Source organism: Stenella coeruleoalba (genome assembly GCF_951394435.1).
Source record: "Stenella coeruleoalba genome assembly, chromosome: 2".
In the NCBI taxonomy this organism is placed as follows: domain Eukaryota; kingdom Metazoa; phylum Chordata; class Mammalia; order Artiodactyla; family Delphinidae; genus Stenella; species Stenella coeruleoalba.
The window spans coordinates 49,347,054-49,372,411 of record NC_137147.1 but is presented as its reverse complement, the minus strand read 5'-3'; the positions used below and the strand labels follow the sequence as shown (position 1 = coordinate 49,372,411).

At 35.7% G+C, this 25,358-nt stretch overlaps 1 protein-coding gene across 1 annotated transcript in view; it reads right to left on the bottom strand.

The window, feature by feature from the left end:
• MAP4K5 (mitogen-activated protein kinase kinase kinase kinase 5) overlaps positions 1–25,358 on the bottom strand; it is a 139,194-nt gene that overhangs the window by 39,803 nt on the left and 74,033 nt on the right. The window contains exons 12-16 of the mRNA XM_079914284.1: positions 24,629–24,710; positions 23,351–23,467; positions 11,078–11,156; positions 1,841–1,899; positions 272–339 (exon numbers count right to left, since the gene is read on the bottom strand). Coding sequence (XP_079770410.1) covers positions 272–339; positions 1,841–1,899; positions 11,078–11,156; positions 23,351–23,467; positions 24,629–24,710 — 405 coding nt within the window. The remainder of the gene's footprint in view (positions 1–271; positions 340–1,840; positions 1,900–11,077; positions 11,157–23,350; positions 23,468–24,628; positions 24,711–25,358) is intronic.

The window sequence follows — 25,358 nt, the reverse complement described above, 5'->3', positions numbered from 1 at the left end:
ATTTTTTCCCATGAGATCATGTAGCTCATCTTTCAGTATATTAACACCACACATACTGTATTTTGATTTAAAGAACAAAACCACAAAGCCTTAATGATCAACACATTATGCCTTTGGGCAATTTAAAGAAGTCAGAAGCTTTTCACTGACAAAAGGCATAGTATAACTTTTATAAGAAAAAAATTAAAGCTTATTAGAATAAAGCACTCCCCATCAAATACTGTTCTTATATAATTAAGTAAAATAAAGTTAAGCTAGAAAAACAACTTACTTGCCAGTATTTGCACCATCAACAAAAGGATTCCACCGTAACAGAAAGTTTGGGTCTGAAGATACTCCCTGTGAAGGTAAAAAAGAGTTTAAAATGCTACCTTATAACAGGTATCATTCATTTTATTTGATTCAAGAACATACTCATTGTCATGATTATTAATCATCTTGGCTTTCAACAGTTTAATCTCTAGCTACATTTGCTGTCATTTGACACATTTACGTCAATAACTCATTATTAGATGACTTAAACTTAACAGAATCTATAAACATACTTACAGCTTAAAATGTGACAAGCCCTCTTTACCAATATATTGGTAAAGTATATTCCAAAGCAAAACAAAAATGTTAACTTTGAATTATGTGCATCACTACTCCATTAGCATGGAGAACTAAACACTGTATTATTCAATCACCTTTAATTTACTGGTGCCACACTTTTTCTGACTAGCATGGAAATTGAAAATTTATTGTCCAGCAACACATACAGTAGGAAGAGCACCACTTGCAGATGTTAAGAATGAAGAGATCCATTAACAGAAGACAATTACTCTAAAAACTATATTTACTATCAGTTAAAAATAAAGTAGATGTTAGGATAACATCTAGGCTGACTCTAATAATATTTTGCTCAATCTATTGTTTCTTTCTTTTTAGTTAAGGAAAGGGTTAACCAAATAGTAATCTCAAAATAAGAGCAATGGTTAAAAAAAAAAAAAAAGAAGCGGGCTTCCCTGGTGGCGCCGTGGTTGAGAGTCCGCCTGCCGATGCAGGGGACGCGGGTTCGTGCCCCGGTCCGGGAAGATCCCACATGCCGCAGAGCGGCTGGGCCCGTGAGCCATGGCCACTGAGTCTGCGCGTCCGGAGCCTGTGCTCCGCAACGGGAGAGGCCACAACAGTGAGAGGCCCGCGTACCGCAAAAAAAAAAAAAAAAAAAAAAAAAATTTTCAAAAAAAAAAAAAAAGAAGCTATATTAACAAATAAATATTAAAAACAGTAAGGCAATGCAAAATCATACTACAAATCTAACAGAATCATTAAGTAAAAAGATCCTGAGAGCTTAAAGCTGAGCATCAAATTCCATATACTTAATAAATTCATATGAATTCTTCAAAAGACTCAGAAGTGTCAAAATGAATGGTTAAAATGGTATATTATACACTGTACCCTAGTCAAAATACACCTAACCAGAAGCTTTTTCAAACTTTAATGTGTGAAATACGTTATCAAAATCAATGCTCTGGGGCTTCCCTGGTGGTGCAGTGGTTGAGAGTCTGCCTGCCAATGCAGGGGATACGGGTTCGGTTCGTGCCCCGGTCCGGGAGGATCCCACATGCCACGGAGCAGCTGGGCCCGTGAGCCATGGCCGCTGAGCCTGTGCGTCCAGAGCCTGTGCTCCGCAACGGGAGAGGCCACAGCAGTGAGAGGCCCACATACCACCAAAAAAAAAAAAAAAAAAAAAATCAATGCTCTGAAGAGTATATTACTTTGTTCTTTAGTCAAAGTACACCTGACTATAACTTTTCTCAAATTTTAATATGGAAAATTCTTTAAAAGTCATTATTCCTACCATTTCATCCCGTGCTTCTGTTTCTTTTCTCAGAGGAGGTTCAAACTGTAATTTGTCAACTGTAAAATATAACATATATTCACAAATTCTATCTTAAAGGATCAATCCTGGAAATATGATGAGAAGCATGTGTACTGGGGAGGGGGGAAGGCAGAGAGGAGAAGAGAAGAGGAAAAGACAAAAACTCTTAATTTTTTACTACAGAGGACCCCTTCCTTTATGTTCGCCAAAAGAAAGTAACAATTTGGTATCTTCCTAACAATTCTATTTAATTCTTGGTTGGAATCAGGAAATTAAACTGCAATTTTGTATATAAAAGATTTTTAAAAATTAATTAAAAGTAGGTGACTAAACAAACACTTTAAGGATGTTTCTATCTAGGCTATAGACTCTGTCTTGAGACTAATTTAAACTACAACTTTATGGTAGGATGAACACCCCGCCCTGACAAATCACCTATAATTATCTAAAAAGAACAAATATTTGTCAAATTAAATATTACTATGGCATTCAGGAATCTAAGATTGTATTTTCCTAAATGTATATTTTATTTGGCCTAATGAGACCAATTTTAGAATTATTCCTAATAATCAAAGAGTAACTTCTTTTATATGAAATAGTCTGTAAATCAGAGAAAAGGATGGCTTATTATCTACTCATAAAGTACACAGAATTTTAAAATTCTAAGATATAACGTGACTAAAAATTAAAATATACACTTGCATCATAGAGATACAAGTTTCCTAAATACAATCTTGGTAAACAAAATACACTAAAAAAAAAGCACTTTCAAAAAGTATCTAGTTGTCTTTATTCCTAAAACCAAGATTTGTAAAGCAATACAGAGTACTTATATAATTTATTATACTAAATAAAAACATTAAGTCATAAAATTTTCCTTCTTTTTTTGTTTGTTTCGCAAATTTTATTAAAATATAACATGCATAAAAGTGCATTTGTTATAATCAATGAATTTTCACAAACTGAGCACTTACATAACCAGAAGCCAGATAGAGACAACATTACCAGACCCCAAACGCTCCCATTTACTCCCCACTCCAAGGACAGCTGCTCTCCTGACTTCTAGCACCATGCATTAGTTCTGCTTGTTTCTGAGCTTTGTAGATTGTTCCTTCTCATTGCTATACCGTACACTCTTCCTTTATGGGAATATGCCATAATTTATTTACCCATTCTACTGGTGGTGTGTATTCAGGTAGTTTCCAGTTTGGGGCTATTACAAATAGTGCAGCAACCAACATTCAAATAAGTGTCTCGTGGGTGAACATGTGGGTATGTTTCTGTGTGTACCTGGCAGTAGAACTGCTATCTTAAGGTAGACAAGTATTCAGCTCTAGGAAATGCTTTCACTTTTCCAAAATAGGGGTGCCAATTTCCAATGCAGCCAGGAATGTAAGTTTGATTGATTGAGTTTTGCAGTTTTTGTCTGTACACGGCATGAACACATTTTGGGTACCTTCCCAGAGAGAGGGAGGAAGGGGAGGGAGGGAAGGAGGGAAGGGAGGAAGGGAGGAAGGGAGGGAGGGAGGGAGGGAGGAAGGAAGGAAGGAAGGAAGGAAGGAAGGGAGGGAGGGAGGGAGAGAGCGAGGGAGGGTCACATCAAAGATCCCAGAAGAGCCACAGAATTTTCTGAAGGCAAACTTTCCCCTTGCTTGACTACAATGTGAATTAAATGATAGACTTGTGTAGGATTTCCTTATAAATCCTTATAAATGAAGGATTTCATTTATAATTCCTTCAAAATGAGTTAGTTCTGCTATGTACTAAATGGATTATGCATGAATCCCAAAACAAATCCAACTGCAATTAATGTTTTAATAAAATGGTTGCTAGTGTATGCAATACCCACAACGCATCAGGAGGGATGGTATTATATTTAGAAACGTTAATTAGGTGTTTGTTATTGTCAAACTAAATTTTAAAAATATGGACTGCTTCAAGAATTTGCGTGTCATCCTTGCGCAGGGGCCATGCTTATCTTCTTTGTATCGTTCCAATTTCAGTATGTGTGCTGCCGAAGCGAGCAGCATAAAATTTTCAAAGACATTCCATAAAATATAGTATCTACTTTTCAAAAATAATCTAAAATAAAAAGAAGTTGTTCATTAATGACTTACTTCTTAAAATAATTTAAAAACATCTTAATTCAAGAGCCATTACTATAATTCACAAAGAACCACTTCACTCATTTGAGACAAAGATGAGTTAAAGATTTTTTTTTTTTTTTGATCACAACTAGAAATAGTGGCAAGCAGGTCTAAAGGTAAATTATAAAAGGCATAAATATGGAAAGGAAAGAAAGAAAATATTTTCAATAATTACATAATCAGCAAATTTCAAGACTTAAAAAATTACCAGAGAAAAATGAGCTCATAAATTTCAATTAAACATATAGTAAAATATCAACTGCACCCATCCATACCAGTATCAATGATTGAAAATAAAAATTTCAATTTCATTTCTTTTATATCAGCATAAACATTTAAGATGTTTTACTTTAACATGTAAGAAAAATATTCCTTAAAAAAAATCAAATTCCTTATGACAAGTCTAAAATTACTACAGCCACGCTTTATGGCAAAGAATGCTAGAGTCTCCAGTATCATTGTTCTGTGTGCAAGAATGGACTCCATGTTGTTTTGTTTTGCTTTAAAGAAAATCCTGGCAGTACCTTTGGGTGTGTCTTTGGCTTATAAAAATACAAAGATGGGGAGGTCTTCTATTATACATCCTCATTTATCTCTAAAAGATGTTACTTATTATAGGCATAATAATTATAGGTATAATAAGTAACAGGAATTAGACTTACCCTTTTGCTATAAACAACTACAACATGTAACACAAATACATGTGTGCATACAAGCTATATGAAGCAATTATTTTGAGGCAATGGGTTAACAGATATCACAGGGTTGTAATCCTTGAAAGATGGTGTTAAGACCCCCACTCACCCCTGATTTCTGCGTGGGGGTACTTTCCAAGAAAGTAGAACCCAAAGAGAGAGTTTCACTGGGTGCAGGAAAGAAAGACTATAGTTTGGGGCTGCTTAGGCAGTGGGAATTTGAAGGGCAGAGGGCCAGAAATGAGAAAACTATGTCTCCTTAGAGAAGTCTTTGGTTGCATACTAAATTGCCCACAAGCGAAGCAAGACTATGCAAGGTATGTCAGAAAAACAGCTAACACAGTGCTGTAAGCTAAATACAAGTTCTAGTGATCACACAGTACCAGGAAAGAAATGAGTTTCCACCCAGAGGAAAGACTTAGCTGAATATTGTAGTAAAACCTGACATAGGCCTTGAAAGGACTGCAATGACCTACCAGTTAATTTATGCTTTAACCACTCTAAAATAAAGAGATCAAAATCCAGACACTCAATGTTGTATCACAACATCCAAGATACAATAAAAAATGAATAAAGAAGTAGAAAAAAAATAAAAATCATAACCAGTTTAAAAAAATAGATATAGACTCAGAGATGACACATATGTTAAAATTAGCACACAAGGACTTTAAAACATCTATTATAAATATATTCAAGGATTTAAGAGAAAAGATGGACACAATAAGTAAAGAGATGGAAATTATCAGTAGAGAGATAGAAACTATACATGTATGTATATTATATATGTATGTAACCATCCATCCATCCATCCATCGATCCATTTTTCTTCCTATCTATCTTATCTATCTATCTCAATGAAAGTCTAGATCCAGAAAATACAATATCTGAAATAAAATTCACTGATGGGCTTAAATAGCAGACTGAACACTACAAAAAATAAGGTCAATGAACTTAAAATTAGGGCAACAGAAACTAAACTTAAGTATAGAGAACAAAAACATCTTATGTGTGTTTATGGGGGTCAGGGAGAACAGAGCCTCAGTGACCTATGAAACAACATCAAGTGGTCTAACATGTAACTGGAGTCCCAGAAGGAGAAGAGGGAATCTGGGACAGAAAAACTAAGAAACAGTGTCCCCAATTTGATGAAAAATATCAATTCATTGATCTAAGAAACTCAATAAACACTAAATAGAACAAACAACAAGAAAAATGCACCTAGGCACATCACAGTCAAATTACTAACAAAGCAACAAACAAAAAAAATCCACAAAAGTTTCAAGGTATAGTACCTATTAAGAATCCAACTGGTGCACTTAAATACTTGCTATTTTGTGCCTTTAAAAAAGAATCTGAATTGATGTCATGGTTTGTGTTGCAACCTGCAGCTTAAAAAATACCAATGTAGAAGAACATATGGGTATGCTATACTTCAGATAATTTTTCATAAATAGTTTTCCTGACAACAAATACTTTTGGTTATTGTATATCTATTTCTAGGATGGATCAAAGGTTGTTTAAAAAGGCTCAACTTTAACAATGGCCAAAAAATGCTGCTTGAGTTTGTGTTTCCTACCTGGGAGAGCTCTAATTACTTACCTAGTAAACACTCACTTCTCTAGAACTGTTAGTAAGGAGATTTGTGAGACAATACATCTCAAAATCTCTATCACCTTTATCATTGCCGTCTTCACATGAAATAAAAAGGGACAAATGGAATTTTCAAACTTAAGTTGGGTAAACTTTCAGAAATTCTTAGATCTCCTTAGCCTAAAGTAGGTTTTGCTTCTTTATTTGTTTGGCTTGAAAGAAAATGAGGTCAATTCCCTAGAAGCCCATTAACTCTCTCCCAATGAACCCAAAACTGAGCGTCTTATACATCTGGGAATACTGCCCCCAACTCCAGTTTCTACATTATTACAGACTAATACAGCTGAGACTTGTACAGTACACACAGTTTTATACTCAAACATGTCCAAGAAGTGTTTCCTCTGAATAAACTTTTCATTTAGAACTCAGAAACTGCCTTCTGGAAAACTTCTCTCTAACCTCAATAAATAGAATCTTGCCAGGTACTGTTAACAACTAACACGACAGTAAAACAGGGTGATGATCCTTGTATTCCTGTCTCTTAATTATAGAGACATGGGCCAATTTAAATCAGTGCAAGATTGTCTTAGTAGGACATCTCAAACTGGAGATGAAAAAAAATCTTCAGAAATAGATGACTGCAAAAATCAGTTTCTACACAGTCTACTGAATCTAGCTGATGACGACATGAAATGAATCATTTGCCCAAGACCCATGGAAAAAGATGACCGAAGACACTGATTATCATACTTTAATGTGCATACTATAGCTCTTGAGCTACATTTTTTCTTCCTTTGCCAGTTGAAACTTTTGGATTGTTGACAGACTTGTTACCTCCTAATCATGATACCTGTAGAGTCTTTATTCTTAATACTGCTCTGTGTAACCTTAGTGAGTCCTTGGTATGAGTCCAAATACCTGGCTAAAATTTACTTGTGAGTCAGCTAAAATCACACACTTAAACTGACAGTTGGGTAGTCATTTTCTTTGTTGATACCTCTCATATCCCTTTGGTGCCAATTCTTTGTAATTAGTTGGCTTCCTAGGTAACTGTGAAACCGAACAGGACCCTATGGGGCTCCTGGGCATGGACCCTTTCTGTCCCTTCTCTTGACTCCAGCCTCCATGACCTTCCTTGAATTCCAAAGGGTAGAATCGAACTGTTGCTAATCCCGGAAGGGTTGCAAAGACAAGGGAGGCGCAGCCAGGGGACAATAGTGCAGCCTTGGGGCAGGGTCCTGGTTCCACCTCAAGGGATACACATAACAATGCCTTTAAGCTCTTTTAAGAGGTCAGCATTCTTCATACCAGAGAAAGACCACCTGAGGCTACATTAAAGAACCAGAGAAGCTCATCAAGATTACCTGAGGCCAGATTAGAAGAGTGGAGGCCCTTCACATACTCTAATTTTATCAGCAACGCCACCCTTGAACGGTTGTTATAAAATTCCTCATCAAATCCTCCCAGGTTGGAACACATACTTTTTAGGGGCAGGAGCCCTCTCTGTCGCCCTTTGCCTGGCAAAGCAATAAAGCTATTCTTCTCTACTTTACCCCAAACTCTGTCTCCGAGATTCGATTTGGCACCAGTGCACAGAGGCCGAGCTTTCGGCATCAACTGGACTCAACCAAAAGGTGACTTTTCAGATGAAAACTTTTTTTAAAAAAAAATAGGGAATTTAGGTAACACACCCATATCTGGATCAGAATAAGAAAGTAATCTGCCTTGCTATTCATCAGACTGGGAGGACAGACACAAATCCAAATGCAAAGTCAAGAAGAAACAATGTTTCTCCCAAGGTTATGCTGCATATGTAAAGTATCACATGATGACCCCCCCTCTGAATTGCCAATGCTACCTTACTGAGAAACATCATTCTCTAAAATCACAGACTGTCAGAAACTTTGCTGTATGAAATCATATTCATTAAAATGAACCATTCCATTCTTGCTTGGAAGACTTAAGTCAGTGAGAGAGAAGCAGCCTCAGTTTCCAACATACATACAGAGCTTCAAATAAAGGGGTTACTGAATACAACATTCCAAGTTTCCAAGGAAACAGGCTTCTGAGTCTATTTTTACAGTATAGACTCTTTCATACACATCCCTACTTTGCTTTAAGTTTTCACCTAAATTTCACTTGAACTCCACTTTTTCCAAAAACGCTCTAACTCTTCTTTTCCTGTTTAATGAGATGTTCCATGGTTCCTCTGGTATGTGTTCTCCCTCATTGCAAGGAGTCAATAAACCTGACTTTGTTGCACTATACATTTGTCCCTGGTGGTCTTAGATCAGGCCAGGATCATCATAATTAGTTATATCAACTAAAAACACATAGTAAGGATGATTATAATAATCCTAATAGCCCCAAACTGGAAACAAATCAAATGCCTGTCAAGTAAAGAATGGATAAATTGTGGTATAATCATACAATGAAATACTACATTACAATGAAAACAATAAACTATTATTGCTACACACAACACGAATGACTCTTACAGACATAATGTTGAGCAAAAGAAATCAGGCAAAAAAGGTGCATATTGGTTTATCCTATTTATCTTAAGATCAAAATCAGGTAAAAACCAATCTACAGTGACAGAGATCAGAATAGTGATTAGCCTGGGCAGTGGGAGGGCAGGGGGATACAGGAAGATGGAAGGGTATTGATTGTGAAGGAGCATGAGGAAGCCTTCAAAGATTCTGATAATGTTTTATATCTTGATCTGGGTGGTAGTTTCATGAGTGTATACAAATTTAAAAATTCATTGTGCAGTACACTTAAGCATTTTACTATATGTAAGTTATCAGATCAATGTAAAAAACTGAAACAAAAAACTAAGAATAGAACTAACTAGGTATGCATGAAATCTATCAAACAAACAAAAACAAAACTATAAAACAATCCTGATGGACACAAAAGACGACTTGGGAGAATTTAAAGATAAATCGACCAATAAAATGAACTTCAATTCTACTGTCTTCTGTCTGGTACATGAAGCACATAGGATTCACTCCATTAAGGTATCAGTACTCCAGACACTTATAAGTTAGTGTACAAATTTATGAGATCTCAGTAAAAACACTGATTTTTTTTTAACTTGGTATGCTGATTCTTACATTTATGTAGCGAAAATATAATAGCCAAATATCATAACAGAAAAAGACAGCAACATGGTGTTTGTGTGTGTGTTTGTGTGGAGAGGGTGAGGGACAGTAGGAGGAGGATTATTTCTATCACACTTTAACAGGTATTATAAAGATAATAATCAGAAGTATGAGACCAGCACAGGACTAGGTATATTAATGTAACAGAATAGAATTTCCAGAAAAAGCCCTAAAATATATGTGGCAATTTAGTACATAATAAAGATGGCATATCAAATCTATTAGCAAAAATATCAAGTTTTTAATAAATAGCATTGAGGCAAATGGGTAGATATTTAGAATGAAACTGAAGTTGAATTCATATTTCATACCTTCTACCAAATAAGTTAATATCTTATATCAAACATTTAAATATTAAAAACATGAGACTGTAAAAATACAAGAAGAAACAATAGGAAAATCCTTTTATAACCTTAAAATCAGGAAGACCTTACTAAATATGACACAGAAGACAAAAGCTATACAAGAAAAGATACACTTAGACTACATTAATTGAATACTATACAGCTGCATAAAATAAACACAATAGCTTTTAATGGAATATAACTTTGCTACTTTTCTGTCTGGTATTGGAAGCCCAGAGAGTTCACTGGGGATTATATAAGAAGATAGCATAAGAACATATCAGCAATCTGGGACTAACAAACACAGAAAATCTCGAATTATTGGTGTAACTTTGAAAAGATCTGACTAAAACAACTGATATGGGAAGGACATTCTAACTCTCCAATGACCTAGATTTCCAAAGCTGTATCCAGAAAGCTAGAAATGTCTGGTTTCAAAAAAACAAAATGCTCATCTGCAATAATTCTAATTAGCCTAAATATATAATAAATTATCTTCCTCCATTGTGGTTTATAATTTTTATTTATGGCTTATTTTAATGTAAACTACTTTAAATCTCTTTTGAAACAATTATGCATTTAAGTCAATATACTTATACCTAAAAATTCTTTGCAAATCTGTTCTTCCAAATTAATGTGGCTAAAATGACAAATATTGTTAATATAAAATTTTTGTCAATGATTTATCGAATAAAAATCAATTTCCCCCTTTAAATATGCACTTTAGAAAATATTCACCTTATTGTTAACTTGACTTAAAAAACTGAAACCAACCCAAAGGTCCAACAATAGGAGCTACAATACATCAACTCAATAAAAGAGGATAAAACCATTAAACATAATGGTTACAAAGCCTAGGCGAATACATAGAAAATACTTTTGACTATGTTAAGCAAAATTTTATGTATAGTATAAATTCAGTCATGTAAAACTATACGTGAAAAAACATGAAGGAAATTCAGCAAAATATTATCTGTGGGCTGGTGTTGGGTGATATGATTATGGGCAATGTTAATTTTCTACTTTTTTCCTCTTGCAAATTTTCTGCAATAGACATATATTGACTTTATAATTAGAAAATCAAAACTATTTAATTATAAAACCAAGAGAATTCCATTACAAGCCAGAAAAGCAGCCTTTATTTTAGAGGTATCCTGTTATGTTAAAGTATGTAGCCACAGTTAGTGAGACTTTATTATTCCAAAAAATTCCATAAGAACACCCAGCTCAACCCTCCAAAACCACCAATTGAAAATGTATACCAAACACATACAATTTATTTCTGAAGCTGTCCGTTCAGCTCTGGCATTCCTGTTCGTAGATCTAATGGTATGACGAATGATTGCATGGGGCTGTGAATATAAACATAATACATATACTTTAAAAAAATTCAGTGACAAAGTTAGAAGGTCAAACTTTCTCTTTTTAATTAAATTATTATTTATTGACAAGCATGACTACTTACTAATAAATTGTAGGATAAATATTTTTAAAAATGAACACTAAGATACTTTAAAAGTGTATTCATTTAGTCCATGTTTATACTGTATAAAATACTGAAGAGATGCAAAGCAAATCAGATGGAAATGTTACCTTCAAAAGAGCTTATACTCTAAGAAGGTAAGACACACAAACACTTATAAGATTAGAAAATGATAAGTGGCATTCATTAAGATTACTATTAATGCCCAGGGGAAGAAGAAATGACTTTCACCTGAAAGGGTAAAGAAATTCTTCATGACAAAGCTGTAATCTTATGTGAGGCCTAGAAGGACAAGTAGGCATTGAATGTGCAGCAAGGTGGGAAAAGCATTTCAGACAGCACAAAGAATATGAACAAAGTGATACAAGAAAAAAAGGAAATTGTGGAGTGTTTAGGGGAATTGGAGTTGGTTATTATTTGACTACAGTGAACATTAAGTGAAGAGATGACAAAGCTGGAAAGACAGACTTGAGGATGAGCCACATCATGAAAGGCTCTGAATGTCTTGGCAAAAGAATTTATTGGAGATTCTACAGAAAGGGAGTGCCGTCACAAGAGTCAGCTTTAAGAGTAACCTGATTAAGTATGTAAGAGGGTATGGAGAGAAGAAATACTATATGGAGGGAGACTGAGTAAGAGTATTGTAGTAAACTAAGGGAGAAAGCTTACCACTTCCACCCTTTTGTATAAGCTCCTGATCTTTTGAAACAATGCCTTCAGCTCAACCCCTATCTACCAAATTTCTGATGACTCATTCTCATTCACTGATGACTCGGACAGGGGCTCAGATGTCTTTTTCTCTACTTTAAGACCCACCATCATACCAAAGGACTTCAAAAGACCATTGCTCTGGATTTAAGTTTTCTGACCTTATCTCTGAAGACCTTCTACCATACTTCAATGCACTCTACACTACTAAAATCATATCCTGGACTCTGTCATCCGCTCTGATATATGAATTCACATAATACTCCAAACTTCTCATCCTTTGAACTTACTCTCTCATTTACTCCAATAAGTTTTAAATGCTCACACTGAAATCTCAAGTCCATCCATCAATTACTTTCTCACTCTCCACATGCATTTCTCTGATCTTCACTTTTTTTCCTATCCAGTTTAGAGTTGGTGGCCCATAATTTCAAGCAATCCCTTGCATATATCCTAAATTTGATTTGCCTCCCCTCCCCAACCCCTGCCATCCTTCTGTACAATGGTATACCAAAATGACAACCCTGGAAGACTTAAACTAACTACCTTTGGTTAATATCTGAAGTACCAATCACTGCTGGAGGAAAATTACACATTGAAAATTAATCTCATCTGAGCCTTCAAGTTTGCCCACAAACACTTCTCTAGTCATTTAACCCATCCATTCTCCTCAATTACTATTTCATAGCTTCACCACACTTTTCAAACCCACCTCCTCCACACTTTCAGGAGATGACATTGCCACCTAGCTCACAAAGAAAACAGAAATCAAATAGAAGATAACTTCTAGCTATACTCTCAAACTATCTTCCTCTTTAATGCAAAGAAAGAAGTATTTTTCTTTTATTGTTACTCTGAAAAATATTTAACGCACAATATTATTTTAGCTTCTGATGTACTACAGAATTATTTGACGTTTGTATACCTTAAGAGGTGATCACCACTATAAGTGTAGTAACCATCTGTCCCCATACAAAATTAATATTACTGACCATATTCCTTATGCTGTGTATAATAACCCTGTGACTTAATTATTATATTACTGGAGGTCTGTACCTCTTAATACCCTTCACCTATTTTGCCCACACCCACAAGCCTCCCTTCTGGCAAACACCTGTTTCTTCTCTGTATCTGAGTCTATTTTCATTTTATTTTGTTTTGCTTTTTAGATTCTTTAGATTCCACATATAAATGAGATCATGTGGTATCTGTCTTTGTCTGACTTATTTAATTAGCATAATAGCTTCTAGATCCATCCCTGTTGTCAAAAATGAGATTTCATTTTTAATGGCTAAGTGATATTCCACTGTATATATATACACCATATCCTCTTTATCCATTAAGTTGCTTCCATATGTTGGCTACTGTGAGTAATGTTGGTACATGTATCTTTTCAAATTAGTGTTTTTGTTTTCTCCAGGTAAATACCTAGAAATGAAATTGCTAGATAATATGGCAGTTCTGTTTTTAATTTTTTGAGGAACCTCCATACTGTTTTCCATAGTGGGTGCACCAATTTACAATCCCACCAGCAATAACACAAGAATTCCCTTTTTTTCCACACCAGTGTCAACACTTGTTATTTGCAGTCTTCTTAATGCTAGCCATTCTGACAAGTGTGAGGTGATAGCTCACTGCGGTTTTGATTTGCATTTCCCTTATGATTAGTGATGTTGAGCATTTTTCATGTGTCTACTGGCCATCTGTGTGTCTTCTTTGGAAAAAATGTCTATTCATGTCCTCTGCCCATTTTTTATTTAGGTTGTTTTTCCTTTGATATTCAGTTGTATGAGTTCTTGGTATATTTTGGATATTAACCCCTTATCAGGATATATCATTTGCAAATATCTTCTCCCATTCAGTAGGTGACATTTTCATTTTGTTGAGTTTTCTTTGCTGTGCAAAAAACTTTTTAGTTTGATGTATCCCATTTGTTTATTTTTGCTTTTGTTTCCCTTGCCTGAGGAGACATATACAAAAAAATATTGCTAAGACTGATGTCAAAGGCCATAGTACATATGTTCTTTTTCTAGGAGTTTTATGGTTTCAGGTCTTACGTTTAAGTGTTTAATCCATTTTGAGTTATTTTTTGTATATGATATGAAAAAGTAGTCCGGCTTGATACTTTTGCATGTAGCTGTCCAGTTTTCCCAATACTATTTATTGGGAGTATACCACTGTATATTCTTGCCTCCTTTGTCATAGATTAATTGCCCATATAAATGTGGGTTTATTTCTGGGCTCTCTATTTTGTTTCATTGATCTATGTGTCTGTGGTAGTGCCAGTACCACACTATTTTGATTACTGTAGCTTTGTGGTACAGTTTGAAATCAGGGAGTCTGCTTCCTCCAGCTCCATTTTTCTTCTTCAAGTTGCTTTGGCTATTTGGGGTCTTTTGTGTTTCCATACAAATTGTAGAATTGTTTGTTCCAGTTCTGTGAAGAATGCCATTGGTATTCTGATAGGGATTGCACTGAATCTGCAGACTGCCTTGGGCAATATGGTCATTTTAACAATATTAATTCTTCCAATCCATGAGCACAGTATATTTTTCCTTTTTTTTTTTTTTTTGGCTGTGCCATGTGGCATGTGGGATCTCAGTTCCCCGACCAGGGGTCAAACCCATGCCCCCTCCATTGGGAGCACAGAGCCTTAACCACTGGACTGCCAGGTAAGTCCCTATTCTTTCTGATGCAATTGTAAATGGGACTGTTTTCTTAATTTCCCTGATAGCTCATTTTTAGTGTATAGAAATGCAACAGATTTCTGTATATTAATTTTGTATCCTGCAACTTTACTGAATTCATTTATTAGTTCTAACAGTTGTTGTTTTTCTTTTTTACTGCATCTTTAGGATTTTCTATATGTACTATCACGTTATATGCAAACAGTGACAGTTTTACTTCTTCTTTTCCAATTTGGACTCCTTTTACTTATGTTTCTTGTCTAACTGCTATGGCTAGGACTTCCAATACTATACTGAATAAAAGTGGCAAGAGTGAGCAACCTTGCCTTGTTTTTGATCTTAGAGGAGATACTTTTAGCTTTCCACTGTTGAGCATGATGTTGGCTGTAGTTTTGTCATATAGCACCTTTATTATGTTGGGTATGCTCCCTTTATACACACTTTGATGAGAGTTTTTAACATAAATGGATGTTGAACTTTGTCAAAACTTTTTTCTGCCATCTACTGAGATGATCATGATTTTTGTTCTTCAATTTGTTAATGTGGTGTCTCACATGGATTTACTTGTGGATACTGAACCATTCTTGTATCTCTGGGATAAATCCCACTTGATCATAGTATTGTACTGTATTATTGTACATTGTATTGTATCATTCTTTTAACGTATTGTTGAATTCGATTTGCTCATATTTTGTTGAGGATTTTTACATCTATGTTCATCAGTGATATTGGCCTGTAACTTTCTCTTCTTCTTTTTTTTTTGTGGTGTTCTTGTCTGATTCTAGTATCAGGGTAATGCTGACCTTGTAGAAATAATTCACAAGCATTCCTTCCTCTGCAATTTTTTGGAATAGTTTGAGAAGGATAGCTATTAACTCTTCTCTAAAAGTTGGGTAGAATTCACCTGTGAAACTGGTACTGGACTTTTGGAAGTTTATTGTATTACTGATCCTATTTCCTTAATGGTAATCCATCTCTTCTTATTTTCTATTTCTTCCTGATTCAGTCTTGGGAGTTTGTACGTCTCTAGAAATTTATCCATTTCTTCTAAGTTGTCCATTTTATTGGTGTATAATTGTTTGTATTATTTTCTTATGATTCCCTAGATTATCTGTTGTGTCAGTAGTAACTTCTTTTCATTTATGATTTTATTTGGATCCTCTCTCTTTTCTTCTTGATGAGTCTGGCTAAAGGTTTATCAATTTATCTTTTCAAAGAACCAACTCTTAGTTTCATTGTTCTTTCCCATTTTTTTTAAGTTTCTATTTCAGTTATATCTGCTCTGATCTTTATTATTTCTTTCCCTCTACTAACTTTTGGTTTTGTTTGTTCTTCTTTTTCTAGTTCCTTTAGGTGTATGGTCAGATGTTTGAGATTTTTCTTGTTTCCTGAGGTAGACATCTATCTCTAAAAACTTCCCCTTTAGACTGCTTTTGCTGAATGCCATAGATTTTGGATGGATGGTTGTGTTTCTATTTTCATTTGTCTCCAGTTATTTTTTGATTTCCTCTTTGGTTTCTTCAGTGACCCATTGGTTAGTTAAGAGCATATTATTTAGCCTCCACATGTTTGTGTTTTTTGTAGTTTGTTTCTTGTAGTTGATTTCTGGTTTCATACTATTGTGGTGAGAAAATATGCTTGGTATGATTTCAATCTTAAATTTATTGAGCCTTGTTTTGTAGCTTACCATGTGATCTATCCTGGAGAAGGTAGCAGTTGAAAGCCTATATACTTTGCTGCTTTTGGATAGAATGTTCTATTTTATCTATTAAGTTCATCTGATCTAATGTGTCATTTAAAGCCAGTGTTTCCTTCTTTCTGGCTCTTCTGTCCATTGATGTAAGTGGTGTTATTAAATTCCCCTACTATTATTGTGTTACTGTCAATTTCTCCCTTTATATTTATTAACATTTGCTTTATATATTGAGGTGTTCCTATTGGGTGCATATATATTTACAATTGTTGCATCTTCTTGGACTGATCTCTTGATCACTGTGTAATGTCCTTCTTTGGCTCTTGCTACAGTCTTTGTTTTAAAGTTTATTTTGTCTAATATAAGCATTGCTACAGCTTTTTACAGATTTCCATTTGTATGGAATACCTTTTCCCATCCCGTTACTCAGTCTGTGTGTGTCTTTAGATCTGAAGTGAGTCTCTTGTAGGCAGTATATATAGGGGTCTCATTTTTGGGTCCATTCATCCAACCTGTCTTTTTTTTAAAAATTTCTTTAAAAAACTTTTATTTTTTTTTATTTTTGGCTGCACGCGGGCTTTCTCTAGTTGCGGCGAGTGGGGGCTACTCTTTGTTGCAGTGCGCAGGCTTCTCATTGTAGTGGCTTCTCTTGTTGCACAGCACGGGCTCTAGGTGTGTGGGCTTGAGTAGTTGTGGCACGTGTGCTCAGTAGTTGTGGCTTGCAGGCTCTAGAGCACAGGCTCAGTAGCTGTGGTGCACAGGCTTAGTTGCTCCATGGCATGTGGGATCTTCCTTAACCAGGGCTTGAACCCATGTCCCCTGCATTGGCAGGCGGATTCTTAACCACTGCAGCACCAGGGAAGCCCTCAATGTCTTTTGAATGGAGCATTTAGTCCATTTACACTTAAAGTAATTATTGATAGGTATGTATGTGTTGCCATCTTGTTAACTGTTTTCTGGTTGTTTTTGTAGTTCTTTTTTGTTCCTTTCTTCTTTTGCTCTCTTACCTTGTGATTTAATTACTAGTGTTATGTTTGGATTCCTTTCTCTTTCTTTAGGGTGTATTTATTATAGGTTTTTGGTTTGGGGTTACCATGAGGTTCACAGATAATAACAACAACAACAACAACAACAACACACACACACACAAAATTATTTTAACCTGATGATCTCTCAAGTTCAAACACATTCTAACAACCCTGAATTTTTACCCCCTACCTCTGCCTCATGTTTAATGCTTTATTGACATCACGTTTTACATCTTTTTTGTTTTGTGAATACCTTAACTATTTACTGTGGATATAGATGATTTTACTACTTTTATTTTTTAACTTTCATACTAGCTTTATGAATGACTGGTCTACTACCTTTACTATATGTTTGCCTTTGCCAGTGAGATTCTTCCATTTGTAATTTTGGTATTTCTAATAGTAGTCTTTTCTTTTTCACTTAGAGAAGTCCCTTTAACATTTTTTGAAAGCTGGTTTAGTGGTGTTGAACTCTCTTAGTTTTTGCTTGTCTGTAAAACTCTTTATCTCTCCTTCAAAACTGAATGATAGCCTTGCCAAGCAGAGTGTTCTTTGTTGTAGGTTTCTTCCTTTATCACTTTGGATTTAATGTGTCACTCCCTTCTGACCTGCAGAGTTTCTGCTGAAAAGTCAGCTGAGAATCTTATGGAAGTTCCCTTGTACATATCTAGTTGCTTTTCTCTTGCTGTTTTTAAGATTCTCTATCTTCAATTTTTTTTTTTTTTTTTTTTTTTGCGGTACGTGGGCCTCTCACTGTTGTGGCCTCTCTCGTTGCGGAGCACAGGTTACGGACGCACAGGCTCAGCGGCCATGGCTCACGGGCCTAGCCACTCCGCGGCATGTGGGATCTTCCCAGACCGGGGCACGAACCCGTGTCCCCTTCATCGGCAGGCAGACTCTCAACCACTGCGCCACAAGGGAAGCCCTCTATCTTCAATTTTTGACATTTTTATTATAATAGGTCTTGGTATGAACCTTGGTTTCTCTTTCTTTTTCCAGGTTAGGAAAGTTTTCAGCTATTATTTCTTCAAATAAGTTCTCTGCTCCTTTCCGTCTTTTCTTCTTCCGGGATCCCTAGAATGTGAATGTTAGTACACTCCATATTGTCTCAGGGGTCTCTTAAACCACCCTTTTAAAAAATTCTTTTCTCTTTTTCCTCTTCAGCTTAGGTGATTTCCACTACTCCGTCTTCCAGTTCACTGATCTGTTCCTCTATATAACCAAATCTATTATTATTTCTTTCTAGTGTGTTTTTAATTTCAGTTATTGTATTCTTCAGCTCTGTTTGGTTCTCCTTTATATTTTCTAACTCTTTATTAAAATTCTTACTGTGTTCTTCCATCCCTCTCCTGCATTCATTGAGAATCTTTACGATTATTACCTTAAACTCTTTATCAGTAGACTGTGTAACATAGTCCTCTGCCTCTGTTTGCCTAGTTCTCTGTGTTTATTTGTAAGTATTAGGTAGATCAGCTATGTTTCCTGAATTTGGGAGGAGCGGCCTTATGTAAGAGACATCCTATGGGATACAACAGCACACCCCTCTGGGCAGCAGAGCTATATGCTCTAGGGATGCCCCCTATGTGGGCTGTGTGGGTCCTTCTGTTGTGGCAAGGCTGACCACTGTGGGTGTGCTGGTGGGTAGGCATGGCCTCTGGCCCAGTTGGTTGCTAGGACCTTACTGGTGCAGGGTCCCAGGGCTGGTGCTGGTCTCCTGGTGGGCAGGGCCAGGTTCAAAGGCAGCTAGCTATGGGGATCAGGGAAGCTCAGGGTTGGTGCCAGCACACTGGTGGGCAGATAAGCCCCCAGCACTAATAGGGTAGTGGGAGGACTCCAAAATGGTGGTTGTCAGCATTGATGTCCTAGTGGTAGAAGAAACTCTCAAATACAGCTGTCGCCATCTATATCTTTAGGGGGACTACCAGTTGTCTCCTGCCACTCCAAGAGGTTCTGCAAGATCAGCAGGTGGGTTCCTTTCAAATTACTGGCTCTGTGCTAGGATTTGGACTATGTGAGATTTTGCACACGCCTCATAAGAGCAGAGCCTCTGTTTCCTACAGCCCTCTGGCTCTCTTGTATGCAAGCCCAGGATGGCCTTCAAAGACAGATGTTTTGGGGCCCCATCTTCCCAGTGCAGGACCCTTCAGCTGGGGAGCCCAACACAGGGCTCAGATGCTTCGCTCCTTGGGCAGAACATCTGCAATTGTAATTATCCTCCTGTTTGTGGGTCACCTACCCAGGGAGGTGGGTCTTGACTATACCATGTCTCCACCTCTCCTACCCATCTCATTGTGGTTCCTTATTTATGTCTTCAGTTGTGGAAAGTCTTTTATGCTAGTCTTCAGGTCATTCTCATAGATAGTTGAAATTTGGTGTGGCCACTGGAGGAGGTGAGCTCAAGGTCTTCAAGGCACCATCTATGCCACATTTCCCAAGAAAGCCTTTCAAGAAGTGTTTCTTTAAGATCAAATCCCTCATTATAATCTAGATCTCACCTTCTCCTTTCTTTTCAAGGACTTTGCCTATTCACCTTGCTTCTTGACTCTTCTATCTCTAACTATTGGATCCTTTTCATAAGCATCCTGTTTAAACTTTTTTGCCCCATATAAAAAAAGAAAATCAATCAATAGCCAAAAAATAGAGAGACAGAAGACAGACAAATCCACTGTCAACTCATTTTCCTCCAACTACTGCTCTATCTTATCCCCCTCTTTCACAACTGAATTTCATAAATAAATTTATTTTTCAAACCACTCCAGCCTAGCTTTACCTCTAGTATTTTTATATTATCCTTTTCTAAAAATAATTATTTATTTGACTGCATTGGGTCTTAGCTGCGGCATGCCGGATCTTCATTGCAGCACATGCATTCTTTCGTTGCAGCACTCAGGCTTCTACCTAGTTGTGGCGCCCAGGCTCTAGAGCACATAGGTTCTCTAATTGTGGCACACGGACTCTAAAGTGCACAGGTTCAGCAGTTGTGGCATGCGGGCTTAGTTGCCTTGCAGCATGTGGGATCTTAGTTCCCCGACCAGGGATGGAACCCATGTCTCCCACATTGGAAGGTGGATTCTTAATCACTGGACCACCAGGGAAGTCCCTAAATTATCCCTTTAAAGTAATCAAACACCAACACCTAAATCCAAAGATTTCTTTAATGTAACTTCTAGGCAGTATTCTTGTTGAAACTTTCCTACTGTCTTTTAATGTTCTTTATTAATCCTTTGCCATTCCTCTTTGGGTACCAGATTTTTTAATTTTGGGGAGGAATTTCCCCCAAAAGCTGTCCTAGGCCTTCTTCTCATTCTACATGCTTCCCTTGGATGATCACATTTACTCTTTAAGGTATCAACTACAACCATTATATCTAATAACTCTCAAATTTATATCTCTAGTCCAAACTTTTCTCCCCAAGCTATAACCACATATCTAACTCCTAATAAGACTTCTCCATTTGGAAATCTGGTGCAACATTAAAATCACCATATACAAAACTGAACTCACCTTTCTTCCCAAATCTGATCTTTAGTATTTCTATCTCAACAAGTGGCACTTTTATATCCACCCAGCTGTTCAAGTCAAAATCTGGGAGCAACCCTTTTATCATGCCCCTCCCTCATTTCTACATCCAATCACCAACTCTCTCATATAATTCTTTAATTAGTTCACTTTTTCCATCTTTTCCCTACCATCCTATTACAAAACATCAGTATCTATATCCTGGATAACTTCAACAGTCTCTTAAGAGGACTTTAGGAATGAAAACACTACTCTGAAGTCAGAGATCTTTAAAGAAAAAAAATGCACATCTGATTACATCACTCCCTTACCCTTTAATGGTTTCTACTGCCCTTAAAGCCCCCATTTTTTTTCATTTGAAATGTCTAGCTTTGTGACCTAATCTCCCACCAAATTCCTTCCTTGTTTTCTGCTCTAACAGACTTACTTTTCTTTAATTCCTCAAGTATACCACACTCTCTCTTATCACTAGGGCTTTCAAACATGCTATTCTTCCTTTTGCTCAGAACACTTCTGACTGGTCTTTTCTTTTAATTACTATTTATCCTTCAGGCTTTCATCTTACATATTGTTTCTACAGTGAGTCCTTTCCTGTCCCTAAAATATGCCTGCATAGCACCCTGTCTTTCCCTTTTTGTAACAGTTATCACACTTGTAAATTATTTGTTGGTATTTCTAAGTTTCCTTTGAGACCATTCTGTAAGTTCTTTGAAGATTGGGATCATGTCAATCTCACCCATTATTGTGTCTCCAACTGCCTGGAACAAGGTTTTGCATTTCAAGGACTAAAAATTATGGTGATATCATTAAACAGAAATAGAGAATTCCAAATGTAAGAGTGGATTTAGGAAGCCTGGCAAAATTGTGTGGGGAATGAAAGAGGAGTTTGGTTATTTACATAACCAGTGAAACACTAATTGAGGAATCAAGTAATATCTAATGCTTCATTTAAACTAAAACAATTTGAACAATTTTGAGTTTTTAAGAGATTAAAATCTTATTATTACAAGTCTGCAAATGATGGTTTAAGTAAAAAGAAATCTATGTATGGCTGGTTTATTTAATATTTTCAATTAAAGTTCACTTAACATTCAATAAAATATTCACTGGGTACCTTACGACATGACAAGACTATGTTATATACTAGACAATGATTAGTTTGTAAAGACTGTTTAATGACAATTTCTATTAAGTATATATATAGAAATGATGGTATATTAACTAAGAGTAGGTTCTAAAGTCAGTTTGCCTGGATCCAAATCCTGGTTCCACTAGTTGCTAGGCATATGATCTCGGGCAAATGAAATTACTTCTATTCTTTCTCCTTCATTTCTTATTTGTAAAATGGGGATAGTAATAGTACATATTGCCAAGGACCATTTTGAGTATTAGATGAGTTAACATGGAAATTATTTAGCCTAACACTTGGTACATGAAGACTACCCAATGAATGTTAATAGTTATCATGATACTTATACGATATAATTTGAAACTTAAGTACCTGAAGTAGAAAATTTCCTTCAATAAATAATAACACATAAAGTTTAGTCCTATAGTCTTACCAGAAGAAGACAGAGGTATAAAGGGATATAAAGGCATAAAGAGAAATGAAGAGACAGAAATAAAAAGGAATCATAAAAGAGAGAAAGAGATACCAGTGAAAAAATACATTTATGCTATATATAGAGAGGCATAAACAGGTATCCAAAAATGGGCAGGAAGTCCCTCATTCCTGATTTACAAGTCGTGTTGTTAAATATATTCAAAATAATTCTACATATTTTCAGAGAAGACAAGCATAGTTATGAATAGCTCTATATGTAATTACATAAGAAATAATAGTTTTGAATAAGTATTAGAAAATATAGCTTTTTCTATGGGAACCTCAGCTTAATTTAAAAAATGATTTGTATTCTGTTAATGATCTGTGTAACAGAGAAACTAAAAAAAAATGACCACATGGATTTCTAAGGAGTCTCTTTTGTGAAAAATAATATGTACATGTGCTCTGGCTAAACTTGTGTTCTCCTAGTGCAAAGCAATGCTCCTAAAACCTGTATTGTCTTGGAAAAGATCAAACTCTCACTACAGAAGCTGAGGTCTAGGGAGGAAACACTTGTGGATTTTGGGAGGAAAAAGGCACAGATGTGATTCTAATTGTAGATACCTCTTAATAACTTTAAGCAAACCAACTAAGAAAACAAAATGTTATAATGCTAAGAAGAACAGTAATCCTAGTTCCTTCCCAAAACTAGGATTAAGAAAAGTATCAATTGGTAATTATGAGCAGGACAAGTGTAGTTTACACTGCTAATTAATCTTTGTTACTAAATCTATTTCAACTAACTTAAAAGAGTGAATTAAAAAACAAAGTCTAAGGCTACATTAAACATGTGTTTTCAAATATTAGACTGCAAGCATTCCTTACCTCAAAGTCATCATCATCTCCTTCGGTGTAATGTGCATGGTTGTCTGGATTATTCACTTTGTCCAACAGTTCAACTGCTAGGGCCCTAGAGAGACCTGGCTGTCCTACAAATGTATGCTAAGTAAAAACAAAACAAAACAAAACTTCATGAGTATGCTTTTATATCTATGGCTCATAGAAATTGCTATTTGTTCTTTTCCATTCAGTAACTATCAGAGACAAGCATATGGAAGCCTACTAATGCAAATAAACTAGAGAATGTATTAGTAAAAATATTAATCAGAGAATTCATAATTATATATTATAAAGCTAAAGAACCATTGTGAGGTAAATTTATAACATGAATAATTTCTCTATTTAAAGTTAACCAATCCATGTTAGGTTGTCAAATTACAACCTTGGCTATAACAATGACATTTTTAATGCATGTCATTATAATAATATGCAAATGAATACTGAGGTACAGTCCATATCACAATAAGAAAAAAGCATCTATATTTGCATATATTTAATTCAATAAAATTATGTTAATGTAGTAAGATACATAATTAAATTTTATAATATTTAAATAAAGTTTTCTTAGATTGTTATAATCATCAACTTTTTCTAATATAAAAGTATTTTATAAAGACATGCCCACATAAGGGCATTCTATAAATTTACATAAGAAGCCAAGAAAAGCAATTAATTTTATGTATTTATTTTTTAAACATCTTTATTAGAGTAAATTGTTTTACAATGGTGTGTTAGATTCTGCTGTACAACAAAGTGATTCTGCTATACATATACATATATTCCCATATCTCCTCCCTCTTGCATCTCCCTCCCACCCTCCCTATCCCACCCCTCTACGTGGACACAAAGCACCGAGCTGATCTCCCCGTGCTATGTGGTTAAAGCAATTAATTTTAGATGAAAGCAACATTTTTAAGAGTTTTCTCCAAGGCAGGGGTTGGCAAACTACCGTCCATGGGCAGAATTTGGTGCACTGCCTCCTTCTGTAAATAAAGTTTTATTGGGTGTTAAAGCCATACCTTTCATGTATACTGTCTATGGATGCTTTTGTGCTACCACGGCAAACTGAGGAGATGCAGCAGAGACTGTATAGCCCACAAAGCCTAAAATATATACTATTTGGCTCATTACAGAATGTTTGCTGACCCCTGCTGTAAGAGATCACTAACATTTTTATATTAAAAATCTAAATACTATTGTTCCAGTGATATGTCTAATTACTGCATGACTACAGAAAATACTCCTATAAATTCAATGACTTACAGTCAGAAGTCTTTCAGCGGTTGGTCTTTTTTTGGGGTTTTTGGTTAGTGCTATTTTGACAAAATTATGGAATGTTGATGACCTTCAAATAAAAAGAGACATGTACAAAAATATTTCACTAATATTAGTTCTTTGGTGTTACTAAATAAAATTAACTTACAAGCAGTTAGAAAGACTGAAACACATGATTTTTTCCTTTGGCCTCTTAGCTCTATATAAGCCAAAAAACTAAACCCAAAGCACAGTATATTCCTTGGAGAATATACCAGCTTCATCTCTTAAGTAAAATGCAATAAGTTAACAGAACACTGATATATAATCTCTAAAACATACACTAAAAACTAGAAATGGGTAGGTGTGTCATCTCTAAGGTTTATAACCTTGTGTTTTAGGTACGACTTAGGAGTCAAAATGACCTTTTCTCATTGCCTAATTTATACAGTATGTAAATGTTTTGTTATATCCAAATTGTTGGGTGGCATGAGGTAGGGTGAGTAATGTAAGAGACTGTTTAAACCCTTAAAAAGTCACTGAATTTCTCAGGAACATGGTCAAAGAAGAGGGAGCGATCTTTGTAAACAGATGAGTTTTCCTGCTACCTGTATTGATGAAATGGGGAAAGGAAGAAGATACAAATTAAAGGAATCTGGGAATTCCCTGGCGGTCCAGTGGTTAGGACTTGGCACTTTCACTGCCGTGGGCCTGGGTTTGATCCCTGGTCGGGAAACAA